Source organism: Talpa europaea (assembly GCF_964194135.1).
Source record: "Talpa europaea genome assembly, chromosome: 4".
Classification (NCBI taxonomy): domain Eukaryota; kingdom Metazoa; phylum Chordata; class Mammalia; order Eulipotyphla; family Talpidae; genus Talpa; species Talpa europaea.
Genome location: NC_140070.1, coordinates 17,775,911 through 17,798,878, shown reverse-complemented (window position 1 = coordinate 17,798,878; position 22,968 = coordinate 17,775,911). Strand labels below are relative to the sequence as shown.

The following is a 22,968-nucleotide window of genomic DNA, read 5'->3' as shown; positions in this document are numbered from 1 at the left end:
ACCTACTCCACAGGGAATATATGTATTTTCACAACAAAATGTTCATGCCCAACCACTCATTATTCCAAGGATATGATGCTTTGTATTCTTGAGTTCTCATAGTATCTTACAAAAGCAATAGGGTTTTTTTTTTTCCTTTTTCCAAACATGAATGCATATGATAAAACTAAGGACTCACCATGTGGACATCCTCTATCTCCCGATAGTTACCTGTTCTCCATCTCTGAATTTCCTCAGAGTTTGCTCACATGTTCCATCTTACATTAGGCGGGCATTTTGGTAACAGCAAAGAGATTGAAAACAGCTGATGCACCCAAGCCCAGGAAAATGGGTAAAAAGTGTGGCTATTTACATAATACATTCAAAAGACAACGGAAATGAAGTACAGCTAAATGCATTACTCTGGATAAATCTAAAAAGCATTTTGAGTAAGAACACTTGCAGATTGCATGCCAAATATCATTTGAATAAATTTCCAAAACACACAATAACTAATACATTATTTGGGACTGGTAAACACAAAATCATAAGCGTGGTTATCCTTGGAGGAAGAGTCCCATTCAGTCAGGCCCAGAGTTATGTGTGTAATGATTTCTTTCTGGATCCAGTGGGGTGTACACAAGTGTTGCTTATTACCTATTTCTTGTGCATGAAACATGTCATTTTTATTGCAGTAAAATACACACAACAAAATTGATCATTCTGATTTTTACAGAGAATTCAGTGGCATTACGTGCTTTCACACGGTTGCGCAGTCACCACTCTCCCTCACCAGAAATTTTTTATCATCTCAAACTTTGACTCTGGCGTCTAATCCAAGACATTATCGCAACATCCAAAGTCAAGAAGACTATGTCCTATGTTTCCTTATAAGGATTTTGTAGTTCTAGTTCTTATATTTCCATCTTTTATCCACTCTGAGTTCACTGATATACATGGTGTGGTGACAGTCCAACATCATTCTTTCCTATGGTAATACATTTTTATTTTTTAATAGTATTTTTAAATTTTTTTTACATCATTGTACCTTTTTAAACAATATTTGCTTCCTCCCCACCCCCTCAGGTGTAGTCCCCATAGAGTTTCCTTCCCCCAATGCACCTGTGCACCATCACCTTAGTCCCCTGTGCTCCTCTGTCCCTCCCTCTGATCCTTCTCCTGCCTCCTCCCCTGCAGGATGTCTCCGGTTCTGTTTTTGCTTTGTTGTGTTTTGTACTGTTATTATTTTTTAATGATGTCTTATTTGGTTCCCCTATATTCCTGCTATAAGTGAAACCATCTGAAATTTTTCGTCTTCCTTCTGGCTTATTTCACTGAGCATAATTCCTTCTCTCTCCATCCACGTTGCTGCTATGGCTGCAAAATGTTCAACATCCCTTATCATCAGGGAAATGCAAATCAAAACCACACTGAGATACCACCTTTCACCAGTAAGAATGGCACATATCAAAAAAACAAGCAACAACAAATGTTGGTGAGGATGTGGTGAAAAAGGAACTCTCCTGCACTGCTGGTGGGAGTGCAAGCTGGTCCAACCATTGTTGAAAGCTGTGTGGGGGCTCCTCAGTCTACTAAAAATGGAGCTACCATATGACCCGGCAATTCCACTCTTAGGGATCTACCCAAAGGACACAAAAACATTGATTCAAAAGACCACCTGCACCCCTCTGTTTATTGAGCACTATTTACAATAGGTGAAACCTGGAAACAACCCAAATGCCCAAACATAGACGACTGGATCAAGAAGATGTGGCACATGTACACAATGGAATATTATTCAGCAATCAAAAATGATAATACATTTTCAAACAGAAAAGATTAGTTGCAGAAGAGATCCTCCTCATTTATCAATGAAAAAACCTGGGATAGAAGTAAAAACAACATGCTAAGCTTCCGCCACTGGTGAAAAACAGCAACAGACTAGACTCCAAAGCCTGTCTATTTGGTGCAGCCTTAGTGTAGACATTGCTCCAGGGCCCACGCTGCATGAATCCCCACCAGAGTTCGGATCCACCTGACTGGTGCGGGGTGGGGGTGAAAGGCGGGGAGGGGGGGTCCTCCCCTTCCATCACCCCGGAGGCGGGGTCCACCCTTCTCGCGTGTGGAGGGAAAACCCGGCAAATCCTCGACTGTCAGCAGCTGTGATGCGCGGAGTCCAGCTCCGCATTCGTGCTTAAGCCAGACCGGGTTTTCCCTCGAGCTCCCGCAGGGGCGGAGCCCGGGCCGGGCCGGGCCAGGGAGGGGGCGGGGCGCCCGCTCCGCCCTGATTGGTCGCCGGGGCGGCCGGGGCCGGCGGGAGTTTCGCGGGCTGCGCTGCGCGGGAGCTGCCTGGGCCGATGGCCCCGCCGCGGCGGGCGGGACCCCGGGGGCGCGCGGGGTAAGTTCTGGGGACCCCGTGACGCGGGCCCGGTGACCGGCTCTGTCTTCCGCGCCCCCTGCCGCGGCGGCGCCTCGGGGACGTCCGGAGGCTCCGCCGCTGTGGGGCTCCCAGACCTGGGGCCTCGGCCCGGCGTCCCGGCTGCGGCGGCCGTTCCGGGGTGGGGGGGGCGGGGGGGCCCGGGGGGGGGAGACGCGGGGGGCCGTTTGGGGGGGGGGGATGGGGCGGCCGTTAGAGGACTTGGAGTCCAGGACTGTGCCCGCTGGGCAGGAAGAACGCCCCAGCTGGTATTGCTGTGTGGGGGCGGGTGTTGCCTGGAGTCTCAAACTATTTTTTTTTTTTTATTTTAAAAACATATTTCTATTTTACATCATTGTTCATTTTTTTAAATTATTTTATTTTATGTACTTTTTACATCATTTTTCACTTTGCACAATTTGCATTTTCAGCTTGGTTATACTCCCCATACAATTACCACCCTACTTGTTTTGAGCCAACCCCCGCCTCCAAGTGTGTCTCTGGTTTATAGTTGCTTGTTGAATTTGATTTTTACTTTATTGCAATTAGTCTTTTTCCTGGTCCCTTATTTAAGTTTTCTAGATTCCTGCTATGAGTGAGACCATCCGGTATTTTTCTTTTTCTTTCTGGCTTATTTCGCTGAGCATGATCCCTTCCAGCGCCATCCATGTTGCTGCAAATTGCATGAGTTTATCTTTTTGATTGCTGAGTAATATTCCATGGTGTATATGTACCACATCTTCTTGATCCAGACATCTATTTTTGGGCATTTGGGTTGTTTCCGAAGCTTAGCTATTGTAAGTAGTGCTGCTATAAACATAGGGGTGCAGGTGCTCTTTGGAATTAATGTTTCTGTGTCCTTTGGGTAAATGCCTAGGAGTGGAATTGCTGGGTCATATGGAAGCTCCATCTTTAGCAGGTTGAGGACTCTCCACACAGCTTTCCATAGTGGTTGGACCGTAGAATCTCAAACTATTTTGAAACAAAGTATCTAGCAAGTACTTAATAGTCTCACATTCCTTGTAATATTTTTATTTTCAAGGTCCATCTGTTTTTGTAATTCAAATCACAGACTGAAAAGCTGAACCAAAACACTGTCTGGGCGGGGGGCAGGGGAGAGGGGGCTATCAGGCCTCCCCTTCCTATCCTTAATGAAGCGCAAGGGGGGGTGTCATGCAATTTTTTAACAAAGGGTATGCATCTTTAAATAAACTGCTCCCTAACTGTTATTCTCCATGGCTTCACTGACAAACACCTTGTTGGCCGTACCTTGGGCAAGTCAGAGGCTCAGACTTAGCCAGGCTGGAAAGGTCTGGCCTTGGTAATGCTGGGTACAGTCATGCATGGGGGAGTTGTGCCTAGGCTGTGGGGAGACTGCCTGGAGAAGGGGGCATTTGTAGATGCAGGGTGAAGGTAGAAGATGAGTTAAGGAGAGAGTAAGGAAGGCTGGAGCAGGACAGAGTGTAGATTTGGAATAAACAGTCTAGACTCCTGTGGCCAGTATGGAAGGGGGGAAGACTCCCCTAAAGGAGAAGAGGATTTGGACAGAACAGAGGCATTGAAGGCCAGCTGAGGAGAGTTAAACTGTTAGGCCAGTGGCTTTGGGTTTTCAATTTTTTCTTCCCTCCACCCCCCACACACTACTTTTTTGCCTCCGGGACTCATGAAATCTGTTTATTCCTCCCCTAAAATGCACTGGAGCAAATACACCAAAAATCTTACATATGGATTTACAAAGGTTTCCATCTTTTGAAAGCCCCTTCCTGCTCCTAGCCTAAGGTAAGGAGGAAATGTGACCGTATTTTTTTAGCACAAGCAAGAGACAGTAGAAAGAATTTAGGTTAAGAAGTTACGTTATCTGATTTCTAGCCCTGTTTCTGTTACGTGGCTGTGACCATTCGTATATCATGGAACTAACAGAATCATCATTGCCATAAAATGAATACCTGTTCTACCTGTCTCTGTGGGTTTTGACAACTAAATGAACCTTGGTAACATGTTAGAAATGAAACCAGCAGACCCTTTGGGAATGGGGCCAACAGTCTGTTTTAACAAGCCCTACAGGTGATTCTGTTGCCCAAAGTTGAAGATCTACAGCTGCAAGCAATTTCTACTTTTTTCCCCTGTTTTTCATAGTAATGTTTATTACATTATAGCACACATCTGCGCATCTACACGCAGTAGCTCATATCCAGGACAATCCAGGTCAATCTTATGTCTTATATTCTCTAATATTTCCTTTTTTAAATACTGGGGAAAGACCTTAGAGGCTATTATAGAGCAACCGTTGAAATTTGGAGCTGGACTGGAATTTACATCATCATGCCAATGTTGAATTTCTTGATTTGGAAATGGTGCAGTGACTACGCAAGATAATACCCTCCTAGGAAAGATGCACACGTGTTTAGGGGTGCACAGTGTCTCTAGTTACTCAGTGTCTGTAGGTTACCACTCACATACAAAGCAAATGAGACAAAATGTAAACAGTTGGCAAACCTGGGCAAAGGGTATACAGAAGGATCTTAAACTATTCTTGTGAATTCTCTGAAAATTGGAAATTATATCAAAGTATTACTCAATGAAATATTGGTTTAGATGCACTAAACTGATTTTGCCATCCACAGTTATCTGCACAGTGTGTTTGAAGTTGGAGGCAACAGTGATGGGAGTGTTGTCAGAAGCATGTAGAATTTGGGGGTATCCTACCCACTTCTCCTGTCAGTGATAGGGTGAGGCCAAGGTGGTGAATGTACTTGTATACTAAGAACTGACTTTCTGTTTTCTTGGGCTGGAAAAATGACAAAGCATCCAGGAAAGAAAGTGTATAAAAAGGCAATTAACAAGGGCAAACACAGAATGGGCATTATCACAAGCTAAGCTCATGTTTATTGAACTAATAGTCAGGGACTGTGCACGGTACTGGTCAAGCGTGTTCCCAGAGAATTGTAGAGTCCTGGGTCACACTGAGGCTATCATCTCCTGCTTCTCTGATTTCCAGTTTTTAACCCTAGTCAGTGTTGTTTGACCTCGTTTACTTTATGATGGTGAAGATACACAGCTGTATCCTTCTAATGCCCAATGGAGGGGACTTGAAGGGGTGGAAAGAGCAGGCTCTGGATTTGGGCTGACGTAGTTTTTAATGCAGGCTTCTCTCCTTCCTGGCCAAGTGTTGCTGTGAATAAATCCACAGCTATAAGATGGGATTCACGCCTGCCTATGGCATGTTTAGTGCTAAGTGAAAAATGTCTGCTTGTGAGCCAGGCCCGGGATGAAACAGTGCTTAGTAAATTGTTAGTATGCCGAGTGCTTAGTTAATGTTAGTAAATAGTGCTTAGTAAATGTTAGTATGCCTCCCTTTTGCTGAATTCTGCAGAAACAGCCATTGTTATTGACTGGACCCTCCAAGAGAAGGAAAAAAGCAAGACTGGGAATTTTCCATGTTTCTGAGGGAGAGAGGTTATGTGAGTTTATACACTAGTGATGTGGTTTCACCTATAAAAATGTAATTATGTGAAACATGGCTTCTGCTTTCTAAAAGGATAGTGCCATCACCTGAACGTCATTGAACATACACTGTTAATGCAGCTAATGAAGAATGTAATTTGAAATGCTTGGGAAGGTGTCATGCTCTGCACCCAGTTGTGTGTGTGGGTTTCTACCACACGAAGCAGGTACCCGGCAACTTCACTTCATTCTGACCCTCTCCTCCCAGAGACAGCTTCAAAGTCTACAAGTTAAGGACTCATTTCCACAAGTCTACTGATATCAAAAGCACTAGGCTCCCAGCTTATCCATGTCTGTCAATTTGGTTACAAATTGGAGGTTCCCTAGGTTGGACCACTTAGAGCGACTTGCAGATCTCTGAAGCACTTCCTTCTGCTTCCCACCTTGTTAAAGGACATGATAAAGGATACAGATGAACAGCCCCGGGGAGGTACGGGCGCTTCTGTCCTACTGGAGTTGGGGTGCGTCACCCTCCCGGTATGGAGGTGTTCACCAACCAGGAAGCTCTTAGAAACTCCTACATGGGGGGAGTTTATGGAGGCTCCCTGACAAGCATGCGTTTTGAGCCTCTATGAAGAATGAAGTGCAGGTGAAAACTCCAAGCTTCTCATCGTGGTTTGGTCTTTTGGGGGCCCACTCTCCATCATGAGCCTACCCAGAGTCACCCCACTATACCAAGGACACTCCTGGTGCTCTTAGCACTTAGGCATTTACAAGAGTGTCAGGAATGCTGTGCTTGCAGCCAGGACGGAGACCTGTATGTATTTTTCTGTTACCTCAAAACAGCGTTGCAAGTTAGTGTTTTCCTCAATAATTTTAAATATTTCCTAACTCTGTGTTTTTGCTGTTTGACAGTGCGAGATATTCCAAGAATACTTTCGGAAGAGCGCATTCCACGGATGATGTGAGTTATCCTTTTACATTTTACTGTAATTTCTCATCATTGACAATACAGAATTTTGTGGGCACCTCAGTTTCATAGTCCTCACTTGGTAAGCTCAGTGTTTTATTGTAGTGAAAAAGTATATTCCTTTTCCCACATTTACCAAAATTTTGGAGAAAAAGACCACTGTCAACATTTTTTTTCTGGGCCAAAGTTGGCTTTATTTACTTGGATAGTTGACATGTAAAAGTTGCAGTTACTTCTAGCTATTTCTAGCTTCGTGGTTTTCAACCACTGTTTGATTTCCTAATATTCCAATTAGGCAACGTTATAGTTTTACTTAGGATAAATGTTTATTAAAGGCAAGTACACTTCTTTAAATCCTTGGGAGCTAAGCCAAGTTAGCTTTCCACGGCTCACGTGGTTGGTCTTGGAGCCTTATAAAGGAGCTGTTTCCTGGGGCCCCTGGAGCCAGGGTGCTCCCTGCTCTGTCCTGCGCCTCAAGTCCTCTGTCTTGTGTGGTCTCTCCACCCTGCAGCCCCGAGGGTGACTCTTTTACTCTGAAGGTAAAACCTTACGGATAATGAAATTGGAATTTCATTATTTATTTATTTTATTTTTTACTTATTTATACAAGCACTGGGTACAGTCAGAAGCGCGGGAGGGTGAGAGAATTCACCAGAGCCAGAGCGGGGAGCAGAGCAGGCAGAAGGACCGAAGTACACTGCTGAGGGGAGCAGCGGGCGGCAGGAGAGGTCTGCGCGCCATGTGGGACCCTCGCTCTGTGGCCGGGGATCGAACCCGCGCTGCAGAGGCTGTGGGCAGCTTCACAGCCCAGCGCTCAACTGCTGCGCCACTGGGGGGGCCCAGATTTATTTTATTTATGCATACAAGAACTGGGGTGTAGGCCAGAGGTGCAGGGGCTGGGAGGTGAGAGGATTCATCAGAGACAGAGCAGGGAGCAGAACAGTCGGATCTACGGAAGTACACTGCTGAGGGGAGCAGCGGGCGAGACAGGAGAGGTCTGCTGTGCCATGTGGGTCAGCTGCGTGGCCTGTTATAGCTTGAAGGCCCTGAGACTTTAACCCCTGCGCCACCAGGGAGACCCTGAAAACCATTCTTAAATCACAGAACTATACAAAACAGCCCTTCTCTCTGGGAAGCCCCAGGATACTCTGCCGGGTTTTGCTCAGCTCTCCGCTCCCCCAGACTTAGTGCTTTGCTTTTTGGCATGGGTCTGTCTCAGTTCTCTGCCCCGGTGGCTGAAAACCAGGGTGCTCAGGGATCCTTTACCCATACCCCCAGCCTTAGCAGAAAGCCCAGTGCATCTGCAAATGTCTCTTCAGAATCCTGCTCTCCTTTCCTCCTTTGGGAAGGGGTCATCTACCTGCGGGCGGCCCCATTTGCCGCAGGGAGCATCGAGGCTCTGTTGGCTGCTTTTGGCGTTCCAGCCCCCAAGACTGGATGATTTCTTTCATTGAGGGTCTGTGAGTGGCGATGCTTTTGTTCTGTTTGTTAGTTTTATTCCCTCTCCTTTATATCTCCCCACATTTCCTCATCTTGTCTTGTCTGTGAATGTACATTCTTCTTTTTTCCCCAGCTACTGTTGAAGTATTTCTCCCTTTCTGTATGTTTTGGTCTTTTGATAGGATTTGTGGTAACAAACCTCATGAGGCTTGTCAGCACAGTGAACTGTAAACCCTGGTCGCTCTCCTTCAGCCTGGACTTTTGAACCGTGTTTATAGTCTTCCAGGTATACAGGTGTACTCCTGGGGACACGGCCCGCTGCAGCCTCGGGGCCAAATCTGACCCACCACCTGATTTTGTCCAGCCCTGCAAGCTAAGAGTGGTTTTCACATGGTTGAAATAAAACCAAGAATACCTCATGACATGAAAATGATATGAAATTCCCATTTCAGTGTCCATCAGTTGTTTTAACACAGCCAGGCTTGCTTTTTCCTGCATTGTCACTCCACAATGGCTGAGTTGAACAGTTCGGCAGAGAGACCTTTTAAGGTCTTTTGAAGAGAACTTAGGACCTCCAAAGTCTACTATATTTAATTTCTGGTCCTTTATAGGAAAATTTTTTCACCCCATGGTTTACATCATCAGTCTATGTCCTTCTCCCCCACCGGAGTGTTCCGGATGGCATCTGTAGGTGACAGAGGCAGCAGGCGTGATCTTGCAGTGTTCTTTGTTAGAGTCGTTTCAATGACGCTGATCTGTTCACTTTCAGAGAGCTGGCCGAAAGCACGAACCCACTAATGCATTTGATTACACTTCTGATACCTCGAGCCCTGGCAAGCTGGATGAAAATGAGAAAGATGAAGAACCTTATGAAACCTTTGGTTAGTATTTTAAACCTTTACCCTACATTTTTTAAAGTAATTTAAGCAGTAATTGAGACGAACCACTAATAAAGATTTAGACAAATCTTTAAATATAAAAATCCATTGTCTGCATATAAATATCATCTGAGGAGTACTCACTAATTTGAATTAATTTTTCTTACTTCTGGGTATATTAGAACTAAGAACCCTCCTCAATTTGATCAAACTCAACAGTCAAGAGAGAACATCTGTTATATTGTGTTCATGTAGCAAGAGGAATGTTTGGGGAGATGTTGGGTAGAGAAGATGGATGATTTCCCCTTTCCTTAAACATGCCGAGGCAGCAGATGCTTCAGGAGAGCCAGTGGGAGAGCTTCACTGGTGTTCCTTGGGTTGTGAGGATGACAGCGCTGGTGCCCGGTTGTCCAGGAATATGCGAGTTGTCCAGATGCGATTCCTTCTGTCTCTGTGTCAGTGGCCACTGCAGAGACCAAAAATGATAGCCAAAGTGCCACGTGCCCCTAAATCTAAAACTGCAGTGATTGGGGATTTTTGTTGGCATCAGTTTTAAGAGAATTTTGGGGGAAAAAAAAACCTTCTCACATGTTTTTAGTGTGGCATCTGATATTTTTCAGTCTAATTTTTTGTTAAAATATTGTGCCTCTTATAAGATGAACAGTAATCATTCCCGGGATTCATCTTTTATTATGACTTCCTAAAAATGTTTTAGTGACTTATCTAAAAGAAATAGCAAAAAATCTGATAATAAAATGACATGATTTAAAAAATCAAGATGTAATTGACTCACCATAAAATTCTCCCTTTTAAAGTGTGCGGTTCCGTGGTGGTTTAGTATACTCACAGCATTGTACAACCGTCACCATTATCTTACTCCAGAATATTTTTACCGCTCTGAGGAGAACCCTACTGTACCCATTAGTAGTCACTCCCATCTGTCTTTCTTCCCAGACCCCATCAACCATAAACCTACTTCCTGCCTTAATGATTTGCCTATTCCAGACCTGTCACAGACTTGGAGTTGCTGTTATATGGGCCTTTCTTGTGGCTTCTTCCTTTTACCCTTGTGTGCTCGGGACTCATCTAAGTCGTAGCGAGCATCAGTGCTTCATTCCCGCACGTCTCTGTGGCTCAGTAGGCCATCGTTTGGATAGCTTCGACCACATTGTGTTCTCCAGGCACCAGCTGATGTACATTTGGGGCATTTCTACTTTTTGGCCAATGCCAGTGAACCTCTGTGAACATCTATGCCAGGTTCTGTGTGGGACGAATGGACGTCTGTTTTTATTTCTCTTGGGTACACACCGAGGGGTGGAATTGCTGATTCACTAGTAATTCTGTATACTTCACCCTTTGAGCAGCAGTTTTACAAACAGGTTGCACCGCTGTACAGTGCCACCTGCCACGTGTGACCACTTCTTATTATCTGCCTTTATTCTAGCCTTTCTGGTGAGTGTGATGTCTCATTGTGTTTGTGGTCAAATGTACACACAAAACAGCCACCATTTGAACTTTTAATCCTGTAGGTCTATAGCATTAAGTCCATTCACATTATGTAACCATCATCACCATCCATCTCCAGAAAGAACATTTTCATTTCTTCCAACTGAAACTTTAGACCCATTGAACAGCAGCTCCTCACTCCCTGCTCCCCCCTGTCCCAATTTTGGGCCTATGAATTCGACTACTCTAGATACCTGCTCTGAGAGGACTCACCGCATTTGTCCTTTCGGGGCAGGCTTATCTCACTTAGCGTTATGTCTTCATAGCATGTGCCAGAATTTCTTTTAACATCCCATCCTGTGTCTATATCACATTTTGTTCATTTATCCATCAGTTGAGGTTTAGATACTTCTGTCTTTGACCATTGTGAATCACGCTGCTGTGAACATGAGTGTGCAAGTATCTGGTTTTATGCCCACAAGTGAAATTGCTGGATCATAAGATAATTCTGTGTTTAATATTTTGAGGCATCGTGGCTTTAATATTTTGAGGCACTATTTTATATTCCCACTGGTAATGTGTAGTCATTCCAATTTCTCACATCCTCACTTGTGGGTTTTTTTTTTTTTTTTTTTTTTAAGACTTACAATGCCGATCATCTTTTCAGTGTGCTTAGTGGACATTTATTTCCTTTGGAGCCCCATCTATTCAAATCTCTTACTCCTTTTAAAATTGGGTTATTTATCTTTTAATGATGAGTATAAGAGTCCAGCTTACATGACTGGTTACAGACGGAGTCAGGATTGGGCCAGGCCTCTTGGTATTCACAGTAGTAAACGAATCCCTTTGCCTAGTTGAGGGTAATCCACAGTACTTTTGAAAGTAAAGTAACTTTAAAATTGTGTAGTTGCTATGTTCATGGTTTAAGCAGCTGCTTATTTGAAAACATGTTGTTTACATGTGTGCTGTCAGCGCAGAATTTGAGCATGAAGAAATAACTGCTTAGCTCTCAGCAGGCCGCCCCTCCTCCCAACCCTTGTGGCAGTTCAGCTCTGTCAGCACTGGCCACCCCCCTCACCCCCAAGTTCTTCCCCTGCTGTAGCCCCGGCCCATTGTGCCAAGGTCCCTTGTGCTACTCCTGTTGCAGAGCAGGAAGGAACAACTTTCCATCAGGGCTACTTCGGCTCTTTATCTTCTGCAAGTGAACTTTTTATGCTAACTAAAGACTCTAGCAATGCAGCGGAAAGTAGGAGGGTGGAAGGTGGGGAAGGACCGGAAACCCTCGCCAAAGGGCCATTCTTTCATAAATGTCGTGTGCCACTGTGTCCTCAGTATTTTGTGAGGCAACAGAGTCATAAGATTAGGCCAGGCATGGCTGAGCCTTCAAGTTTATCATCAGTGTAGCCGTTTCCTGAGCAGAGTGATGGGGCTCTGACAGGAAAGGAAAGAGAAACTTAGACTTCCTGTTTATATGTACTTTGTCACTAAAAAATTCCATGTAATATATACACCTACAGAAAAAGAGAACATAGTTAATAGATACCCATGTATTGGTGAAGTGGTTGAAATATTTTATTGTTGAGACGTGAGAGCAAAAACATTTGGGAAGCAGTTGTCATTATGATTTTGTCAGCCATTTAAACCAAAATTGCTTCTTACTCCATTATAAGGGAACAGACTTAAACGCTGCCAAGCAGACTTAAAGTTGAACTTTGTCTTATGTAGACCCTCCTCTACACAGCACTGCTATATATGCTGATGAAGAAGAATTCTGCGGACCATCTGTTCCTTCAACTCCTCAAGGAAAAGAAGCAAAAAGAAGGTACGATGAGATTTTAAGCAATTGTTTATTCATGATTTATGGGGTTTCTGAGAAGCCCTTTAAGATAGAAACTTAGAAAACTAAATCTTGTTTAAGATCTTTGGAGCCAAATTAGGTTTTTCTTCGAGAATCGGGAGTGTCATTGGAGTTGTGGGGGGGCCGGTGGTCGGGGGGCGCCTGTGAGGTTCTCAGACATGACCACAAGGTGCTGCAGTCATGGGGCTCCGCTACCTTCCCAGCACAAATGGCTGTGGTCTGGGTGTGGGAAGATGATGAAGATCAGTAAATCTGGGAACGCAGCATGATGAGTGAGAAATCTAGTTAAACCAAGCTTTCATATTGGACAGTCAACTTAGAGAAGACATGTGGATAAAGTGAAATAATGTGCAAGAAACTAACGGCTTGTTCTTTGGTATAGCTCAGACACTTCTGAAACTGAAACAAGTGAAAACGAGCCTGTAAAATTTCATGCAGGACAGGTATGTAGGAGTTCTCTTTTCTATTTTAATTACTAAGATATTTCGTGTCCTATTTAGATTGGTTGTAAATACAGAAAAGGTTCTGCAGCAACATTTTTTTTTGTAGAAAAGAATATTGTGGTTGAGAAGTTACTTTTATAACAAAAAGTGAAATATTCTTATGTCCAATTTTTTTTTAAGAGACAATTTTTGTTTTTATGTAGAAAACTGGGGTATAGGCGAGAGGTACGGGGGGAGAGGTTTTACAAGAGACAGAGTGAGGAGCAGAACAGGCAGATTTACTGAAATACACTGCTGAGGGGAGCAGCAGGCAAGACATGTGTGCGCCATATGTGGGCTAGCTCTCTGGCCGGGGATCGAACTCAGGCCATAGCGTTGATAGGCCATCATTGAGGCCATAATGTGTTTTTTATTAAAGAGGTCTCCTGTCTCCATGCGCTTTGTCAGTCCTTGGTGCACTCATAAGAGAGTATGGATGGTGTATATGAAGGTAGCATGATTTGTAAGGACTTATCTGGAGCTCTTTCATCGAAGTTTCCCATCCTACCCAGTAATCATGTTTATGTTTAATTTTGTTTTTTTTAATTTTGAGGTTTAGAAATTTCTTATTTTCCTATTATGTTTAATTTTGAGGTTTAGAAATGATAAATGTGGGTCTTACGGTTATCTGCTACTACAGTAAGAACAAGCATTTGTATTTTCTGAGTCCAGTAACGCTGTTTTCTTGATACAGCCAAGAAAACTCAAGCCCATTAGTGATGAATCTGAAAGCGATGAAGAAACTGATGTAAGAAGAAAAGTCAAACCAGGAAAGAAAATAAGTTCACAACATGAAGCTGCACCAGCTACAGCAGCGTCAGAACTTCCAGAGAAACCACCTGAATCACTTACTCATCTACAGAGAGGAGCCCCTAGCGCCGAGTCCTCTGTTGAAAGAGAGACCCTGGCAAGAGAAAATCAGCCGGTAAGAGTGTCTGCCTTTGTCCTGGAGAGAAAAAAGTTGATCTGAAAATGTTTAGGAGGAAAATAAAACATTGTCTCTTATTCTTTAAAAAGATTTAAAAAGATAAATTTTCTATTTTTCTTATTACAAAATATGTTTTAGAAATTTTAGAAGGCAAAGAATGTAAAAATCCCTTTAGTTCCATCAACCAAAAATAGCCACTATGAAGGGTTTTTGCTCTGTTTCTCCATACCTTCACTGAGAGTGTCTCATCCTCAGTAGGGCCATGTCAGTCATTAGTCTACAATACCGTTTAATGCATATACAGCATTTCACTCATGAGTGTCATAGGTAATTTCTTACTCATGTTGCAGTTTTAAAACTTTAAAAAAATCTTTTTGTAACTAAATCTTTGTGCCTATCCTTGATCATTTCCTTGGAAAAAAAGATGCCACAAGAGTTATCAATTATGTATGCTAAGATTGTTGACATATGTCTTTTGGTGAGGCTCTTAATATGTCAATCATTAGTTCAGTTGGCTTCGTGTTTTCAAAAAACAATCCTTTCTCATATTCAGAAATTTCCTATTGTATGGTAAGGTTTCTCTGCTACACCATCTTCTACTTCAGCCTACCCTACTTCCACTTTCCTTTTATTTCTGGACTCCTATTTTAAATCATTTAGTGTTGTCACACAGGTTCCTTAGAGTTTCTGACCATTTTTCTTCTAGATCGCTCTCACTCTGATATCTGCAAAGTGGATACATTTATATCACTTGGTCTTAAGTTTCCATGACTACTCTTTTGCAATTTACAGTCTGCAATGAAGCCCATATATAGTGTGCAGAATAGTGGCCTCCAAAAATATGTCCGTGTCCTAATTCCAAGTGACTCTGGATTACATGGAGGACCCATCAGAGGTATCACAAGTATCTACATAAGAGGCAGACACAGAGTAGACACACAGAGGAGAAGGCAATGTGAAGATGGAGGCAGAGAGATTGAGGTGATGTGGCCATGGTTAAAGTTATGCGCCAGCCACCAAAGCTGGAAGGGACAAGGACCAGATCACCCTCCAAATCCCTGGAGGAAATGCTCTCCGTGACAGCTTGGTTTTGGGCCAGTGAAACCTACTTTGACTTCTAACCTGCAGAACTGTCAGAGAATAAGTTTCTGTTGTTTCTAGGGAATGTCCACATGGATCTCTGACACTCTTCTCTGAGCAACTTTTCCCAAGTTCTTCAGCTGCATACTCAGATTTCTGCCTCTTCAGCTGAGCAGGACTGCCACTCTCTGCTTGGACTTTAGCTTGCTGTGCTGCTATCTGGCAGTTGTTCCCAACCTGGGGAGGAGGCATTCAGTGGGCTCACCTTCTGAGTTTCCCCTTTTTCAGGGAATTCAGTCCTGAGTTCCCTGCTGTCCGTGTCTGAATAAAGTTGCTAGCTCCTTCCCCCATTTTAGCATTGTTAGGGCAATTAGCAGCTCTGTTAATTCATCATAATGGCAGCAGAAATTAAGTGATTCCACACATTGTTATCTTAAATAAAAATGTTCAAGTTCTTGCTACAAGGCAACTGAAAGTTTTAGTTTTTATTTTAAGACAGTTTAATTTTTGTACTGTTTTCTTAGATAGCTATTTTATATAGCTAACTAGTATGTTAATTTAGAATTAATGACAATTATAACTAAAATAGTGAGTTTTTGATAATACTGTCTTAATTTTTATGTTGTAAGAGAAAACATTTTTCCTTCATAAGAGTCTCATTTTTTTTTTGTAGGAAATTCAGAAAAAGGAGCTGTCTCGTGGCAAAAAGAAGAAAAGAAATGGAGACTCAGGTACACAATAGAGCTTTATACTTTGTCACTCGGAAGAATTTTATTTAAAAAGCTGTTTAGTAAATTACAAGTACATAAAATTGCCACTTTAAAAATTAATACTATGACTTTAGAGTAACCAGTTTTCTCCATCATATCATGAAAACTTTCAACATACAACAAAGATGAATTCACAGTACATATTCCTATACCCACCACATAGATTTTATTTTTTTTTTAAGATTTATTCATGCATACAAGAACAGGGGTACAAGACCAGATGTGCGGGAGGGTGAGAGGATTCACAGAGACAGAGCGGGGAGCAGAACAGGCAGACAGACCAAAATAAACTGTTGAGGGGAGCAGCGGGCAAGACAGGAGAGGTCTGCCGTGCCATGTGGGTATCTCCATGGCTGGCTGGGATCAAACCCGAGCTGCAGAGGCTGTGAACAGCTTCACAGCACTGCACTCAACTGCCTGCGCCACCAGGGAGGCCCTCCACATAGATTTTACTATTAACATTTATTTTGCTTTATCACCTCCTGTCCACTAATCCACTTAAAATTTTCATCAACTGTTTTTCATAGTTTTCTTTCTCACTATTTTTTGAGATTCATCCATGTTGCTTTGTGTCAATTTTATTGACATAAGATAGTTTGTTGAAAAACATTTAGGAAGAAAGTAATTTTCTTTCTTCAGTTCTTTTAAAAAAATATTTTTATTATAAAGTGTTTATTTTAGAAAATTTAGAAGATATGGCAAGGAAAATAAAATCAGCTATAGTTCCATCACCCAAAAATAATCACCCTGTTTTTTGGTCTCTATTATTCAGTTCTTTTTACTGAGCTTTTCAGATCATGCACTTGTAATTAAGTATTCCACAACACCATTTTAATGAATGCATAACATTTCATTCATGATATGCCATGTAGTTTTAAGTATCTTACTGTATTTTACTACAGCTGCATCAATGCACTGAGTAATCTTGATGTGTTCTAGAAGTGGCCTATCAGGTATATTAAAATTCAGAAAATACTGTTAATAAAGAGTAGTGTTGTATAGCAGCAGACAAAGATGCAGCAAGATAATTAAAAAGTAGCATTGCTTTTGGCTGCTTCATCGGAAAGGGGGAACCAAGAGGATGGCTGAGAGAGACATTACAGACAGGGGTCTGTGACACAATGCACAGGAATAGGAAAAAGCGTATGGAAGAAGTCAAACTCACTTCTTCAACTACATTGTTACCAATTTGGTGGAACTATTTTTGTTTTGGGCTTTCAGAACCCTGAAATTAGAGCCAAACCGTTGATAATAGGATAATAAATTAACTTATCTTAATGTTCTAGATACTTCTGACTATGTACATATTTGGTGTCTGAAAGGAAAGAAAACAAGTGACATCATGGAGTTAGATGTTGTTCTGTCTGCATTTGAAACAGTCTTCTTAGAATATAAGTAAGTCTCATGAAGTTGTGATGTAACTGCCTACAAAATTTCCCTAGATGCACCACTTTTGCACATTCCACAACTTTTGGTATGTAGTACTTCTTCAGTCCAACATAACAATTCTGAGCCACCAGCTGGGTATCCCACAATTCAACCCAATTTTGACACCCAGAGATAACATGTTCCATAAGACTGTCCTCTAATTCAGATGCGAGTAGCAAATCCAGGTTGTCACTGTGCTTCTGACCAACTGGCTATAAATTACAAGTTCCCATGACCCCCTCCTTGGGGTTAACTAACTTGCTAGAGTGGTTCACCCAGGGAAACATTTTTACTTGCTAGTTACCAGTTTATTATAACAGATAAAACTCAGGAACAGCCAGAGGAAGAGATGCACAGGGCAAGTGTGTGGAAGGGGACTTAGAACTTCCATACCCTCTGGAAGTGCACCACCATCCCCAGATCTCCATGTGTCGGTCAGCATGGAAGTTCTCCAAACCTCATCCTTTTGCGATTCTACAGAGGTTTCATCTCAGGGGCACAGAGGTTAGGGGAATGAGACAAAAAGTGCAATACTCTAATCACATGGTGGATTCTCCTGGCAATCAGTTCCTGTTCTTGGGTACATACAAAGTCATGTTATTAATGTAACAAAATACTTTCCTGGCTCTTATCACTTAGGATTTCCAAGAGTGTGAGCTGTATGCCAGAACCCGGGACAAAGAACAATTATTTATTTCTTATAAATTTTATACACACATACAATTTCTTTACTCATTCATCTGCCTTGGCTATGAATAGTACTGTAACTCACAGTGGGTGTGCAGTTAACTCTTCAGTGTCCTGCTTTCAGTTCTTTTAGTGTGTATCTGTGTCTCTCCACAAGTGTGTTGCTGGATCATAAAGTAGTTCTATTTTTAGTTTTTTAAGGAATCTCCACACTTTCTCATAGCGGTTATTTTTACAATCCTCAGTGTACGAGGCTTCCAGTTTCTCCACATTCTTAACCTCTTGTGAGATGATGTGCAAATTTTTCTACCTTTTCATTCTGTTGGCTAGTTCAGATGTGTTACACAGTTATTCCTCTGGTCGTAAGCAGACAGAGGGGTTAAGGGCTGTGGTGACTGGACAAGACAGCAGGAAAAGATTGGGAATAGTTCTAAGTATTTATTTCTACATTCCTTGGTAACATCTCTGGCCATGACCACTGCACAGAGATACGATGACCATGTACCCTAGAGTTTAAGGGGAAATAGTTCTCGTTTTCGTTTTCTTGAGATACTTGTAGTATTTGAGACTGAGAAAAGGCTGTAGGCTGACCATTATTACCATGTTAGATATTCAAAAGGCATATGCCAAATTGCACATGAAACATACCTTTCAAAATGCTGTATATAACTAATTTGATCATTATTTTGTTTTACTCCCCATAGACAAAAAATAGAATCTAAAATTTTAAAGGATGCCATCGATAAATTTCATTCTAATATTAAAGAAGAACTCATCAAAATGGTAAGTTCATTGAGACAATTTATTGGTCTAAATTCTTATTTACTAATCTGGAGACATCATACTATTAGAAAAGCTTGCATTTGCCAGCAATTTAGTAAGTAACTTATTAGACCTACTCATACTTCACATGCTGTTTTTACGCTAAATGTGATAAATGTTAAACTAAAAAATGTTTCATTTTAGAGAATGCATGCAAATATTTTTTTTGTTTTATGTAGCTTAAAGAAGTCCAGATGGTAAAAACTCTGAAAAGGAAGAATGCTAAGGTAAATCACTTGTGTGATTAGGGGAATGTAGTTACATAACATACTGACATGTAGGTTTAAGTAATGACTTGATTCTAGGTTTTATGACCTTTGAAATTAATAAAGATTTTCTGTCTTTTTAGTTAGGCTTTTATTTGGCTGTGCTTGTGGTAGATTGCATGAGTACTATTAATGCAAGTTAAGGGGATGCTAATCATCTTTGTTTCCTAAGGCTTCCAGACTGTCCTTGTAATCCTTTTTTTTTTTTTAACAAAGATTTATTTTTATTATTTATGCATACAAGAACTGGGGTGTAGGCTTGAGGTGCGGGGGGTGAGAGGATTCACCAGAGAGAAAGTGGGGAGGAGAACATGCGGCTCTACCGTAATACACTGCTGAGGGGAGCAGGGGGCAAGACAGGAGAAGTCTGCTGCACTGTATGTGGGTTAGCTCCCTGGCTGGGGATTGAACTCAGGCCACAGCGGTGATAGTGCTGAGATTTAAGCCCAACACCATCAGGGAGGCCCTGTCTTTATAAGACAAGAGAAATTTGAGCCATCTCTAGTCCCAAAGGTAGCTTATAAATGACTGTCAGAATTACCACTTATATGGATAAAAGATTAAGTAAATGTCCATGTATCACTCCTATGGCTGTCCAAAAGAAAAATCTTGTAGAATAGAGGGTCAGGAGTCTTCTCATCCTGGTGCTGCTGCTACTTTAGTGCTGCAGCACTGAGAAACTATACAGCAGGTGTGCAAGGAGAAACAATCCAGGAAGCTTAGAGTTAGGCCAAATGACCTCTGCAGTTCTAGCTTTAAACTTGTGTGACTCCAGGAACAAAAGACCAGCTCTCCTTCTATGTTTATAATAGAAATGGATTTAAAATGTATGTACTTTCATTAGTGTATAATTCTGATTGGTGATTTCTGCATGTGGGAACTGTCTGCCTGCCTCAGCAATGGAATGTCAGTCACTAAAAGTGGTGATTGAGATATTTATCTCAAGTACAAATTGGACCATGATGTTCCCCAGCTTTTAATATTTTCTTAGTGTACCAACTTTTTCCTAAAGTCCTTGTTTTATATATCCAAGGATCAAGATCTGGCCCCCACTTCCTCTTTAAAGCCTTCCTGAAGTAATATCCCTGTGATTCTTATTCAGAGTTCCCTGTTCTTTTCCATCATTAGCACATATCACAAGTTATAACTGCATACTTACTGTTTGTATGTAATGCCTGTCTTCCCTGTTAGACTAAATTGCATGATAGTTAAGAATTGGGTCTGCCTTGTTTCCTACTGTAATTCCAACACTGACACTGTAGGTGCTCAAACATTTAAAAAAAAATTAACAGAGAAAATTGTATTTAGATAATTTCAGATACTGAAAAGAAAAGGCAGCGCTTGATTGAAATCCAGGATGAACTGCTTCGGTAAGATATTACCAAAAACCTCTTTGAGAATATTCCTACACGATTAATTAGTGTTACGTGGGACTAGTAAAACTTGCAGCTATGTTGCATTAAAACCCTGTTATCCACGACAGCCTGGAAACACAATGAAGGAAAGTTATGCTTCTAGGTTGAAGCTTTTTCACTAGCACTGCTCTACCTGCTGTCAGATGTCGCCACCCTAACCTCAGTGGCAGTCTTACTAGAGGTTTAATGCAGAAAATCTGAAACTAGACTACCTGAGTTGGAATCAAGGCCCTCCCATGTACTGGCTGTGCAGCCTTAAACAGATTACTTAACCTCCTAGTAGTCAGTTTCCTCATTTGTAAATGAGCAAAGTAATTATATACCACATTAGGTATTGTGAGAATTAATGAGTAAATACACAGAAGTGCTTCACGGTGACTAACTGGTAACATTTTTTGTCAATGTTATTCAAACCTAATTTTTCCATGGCACTTACAGGAGTTCATTCTCAAGTTGTAGGAAGGCTGGAGCACACATCAGCCACAGAGCTAGTATTTCTTAGCAGTCTTCTATAAATCTAGGTCTGTTATGCAAATTGGCGGGTTGTTGGTAAAGCAGTGTAATAAGCAGTATCAGATAAGCTCTCTGCTCCTAAGGAGTTTTAAATAGCTTGATAGTGGTATTATCAGGAAAGATGAAATTAAGTAGTTTGCTACAGGAGTTTAGAAGTTGGCTGTTATTCCACTTGTTTTGCAGGCCTATGATACTTTTCATTGGCTCACGGCAAGAAATATAAAATTCAAAGTAATAAAGTGATAGACAAGTCTCAAGTTTCCCACGTGCCGGACACTGTCCTAAATCTCATTAACCATCATAATCCTGTGAAGTAGGTTATGTCTATGTAAGGCCCTGGTCTTTACAATTGTCAATGTGAGATCATGCAGGCATATTTTACAGATCAGCCTTTTGTGTTACTGTTCTAAATTTAATCTTAGAAGTTGAGAAGTATATTTTGAAAAGACATAGTAAGAGAAAAATGGGATTCAACACTATTTTAACTTGACATGTGAAAAATCTAACTTGCTACTGCTTTGCATTAAAGGCACAGGGAGGTAATTTATCCATAGTAACCCCCTAAGTAGACTTATATTCAGTCTCATACACTATGGTCTGTTACACTTTGGAAAATTTTTGTTTTAGGTTAGAACCACAGCTGAAACAACTACAAACAAAACATGATGAACTTAAGGAGAAAAAAACTTCCCTTGAGAAAGCAGCAAATTTCTTATCTAATTTAAAGCAACTTCATCAAGATTATTCAGATATTCAAGAGAAAAAACCAGGTGTAAAGGAAACGGTAACTTCCATTTTTATTTTTAACTGTACTTCAGAAAATATAGGGCTTTTGCATGGTAAAATACCAGTTTTCAGGAAAGAAATGTAGATGCAACTCAAAGCAAGTGAAAATTGGTCATGTCACTTTTTTAGCTACTTAGTGAAAGCTGCAGGAATAGAGAAAAATCTAAAATGCTGACTTAAGGTTTTTATGCTCTAGAGAATTGAATTTCATCAAGGGATGTTTACCTGTTACAATCCCAAGTGAATAACTGTGCTTTCCTTCATTATAATTGTGATCAGTGTAAGACCACTCAGATCTTTTAAAGAGCAACTTCTTTTGCTCTTTGTCCAGAAAGTTGAGAAACATAAAAAGGACATATAGAAAATGTGGCATACTGCTATTATAACTAGCTCAGATTCCTAAAAATGATTAAGTTATAGAAAAGTATTAAAAATTTAATTCTCCTGAGCCTAACGTTGATATAGTAAAAGTTCTAAAAATACTTGAGGTGGGGATTTGGTTATTAAACTTGGAAAAACAATAGCACTGACTGAATTTGGTAAACACACAATTCCTACTAACATCTTTACATGCCCTCAGTGCCCTTTTTTAGACTTCTCTACTAGCATCTATCCTTTTTATTTTACAGATTAGATATCTGGGTCTTTCTTTTCCTACTAAAAAATCTAGCCCCAAATGTTAGCTTTTCCCCTTGTTCCTCCCTGAAAGCTGGTGACAGTCAAGTTTCACCAATTTTTGTAGATAAATAGTAGTCATGAGGTCAAACCAACTTCTGACCTACCCCAGGAATGACCGTTAAATAATTCAGGTGCCAGTTATTTGAAAGGACTGGTCTTCTGAGATGAGATCAGCTCAAATGTTGCAAAAGACTTCCTCTGCAAGTTTATATTAACAAATGTGTCCTAAGGAAACCAATTTTCTTAATGATCCTAGTGCTATCAAAACTGACATTTGTCATAATATTTAGAGCTGTGTAACATATCAAAATACCTGCTTATCTTCCTTCAACAGTATGATTTATCCAGCCTTCCAGCTATGTTATGTAAAGCAAGAACCCTTTTGGGAGCTGAAAACCATCTGCAAAGTATCAACCATCAATTAGAGATGCTCCTTGACCAGGAATGAATCTACTAAAAGGTGCCTGTCTGTTATCTTCTGAAATTGCACTTTTGAAAGGGGAGATAGGTTTCTCCTCATCATTCAAATTAACTGATGATACCTAATGTTCATAGTTGTTTGTTTATAGAGTAGTAATAATTATCTTTCCTGGTTAGTGTCTCCAAACATATAACAACTTGGCTTAAAAATTTCATTCCTTACTGAAGTACACTGAAGCAAGTTTTCTGTAAAACCTAAGAT

At 41.3% G+C, this 22,968-nt stretch overlaps 1 protein-coding gene across 1 annotated transcript; it reads left to right on the top strand.

Annotated features, from left to right (window-relative positions):
- Nucleotides 1-6,295: 6,295 nt before the first annotated feature.
- Nucleotides 6,296-22,734, top strand: CENPU (centromere protein U; the record flags this gene model as incomplete). Its single annotated transcript, XM_084232185.1, has 14 exons — nucleotides 6,296-6,329; nucleotides 6,755-6,803; nucleotides 8,861-8,936; nucleotides 9,019-9,130; nucleotides 12,299-12,395; nucleotides 12,814-12,874; nucleotides 13,608-13,838; nucleotides 15,595-15,652; nucleotides 16,978-17,086; nucleotides 18,511-18,589; nucleotides 18,808-18,855; nucleotides 20,203-20,264; nucleotides 21,450-21,606; nucleotides 22,621-22,734. The coding sequence occupies 14 exons, from the start codon at nucleotides 6,296-6,298 to the stop codon at nucleotides 22,732-22,734; spliced, it is 1,287 nt and encodes a 428-aa protein (XP_084088311.1).
- Nucleotides 22,735-22,968: the final 234 nt, after the last annotated feature.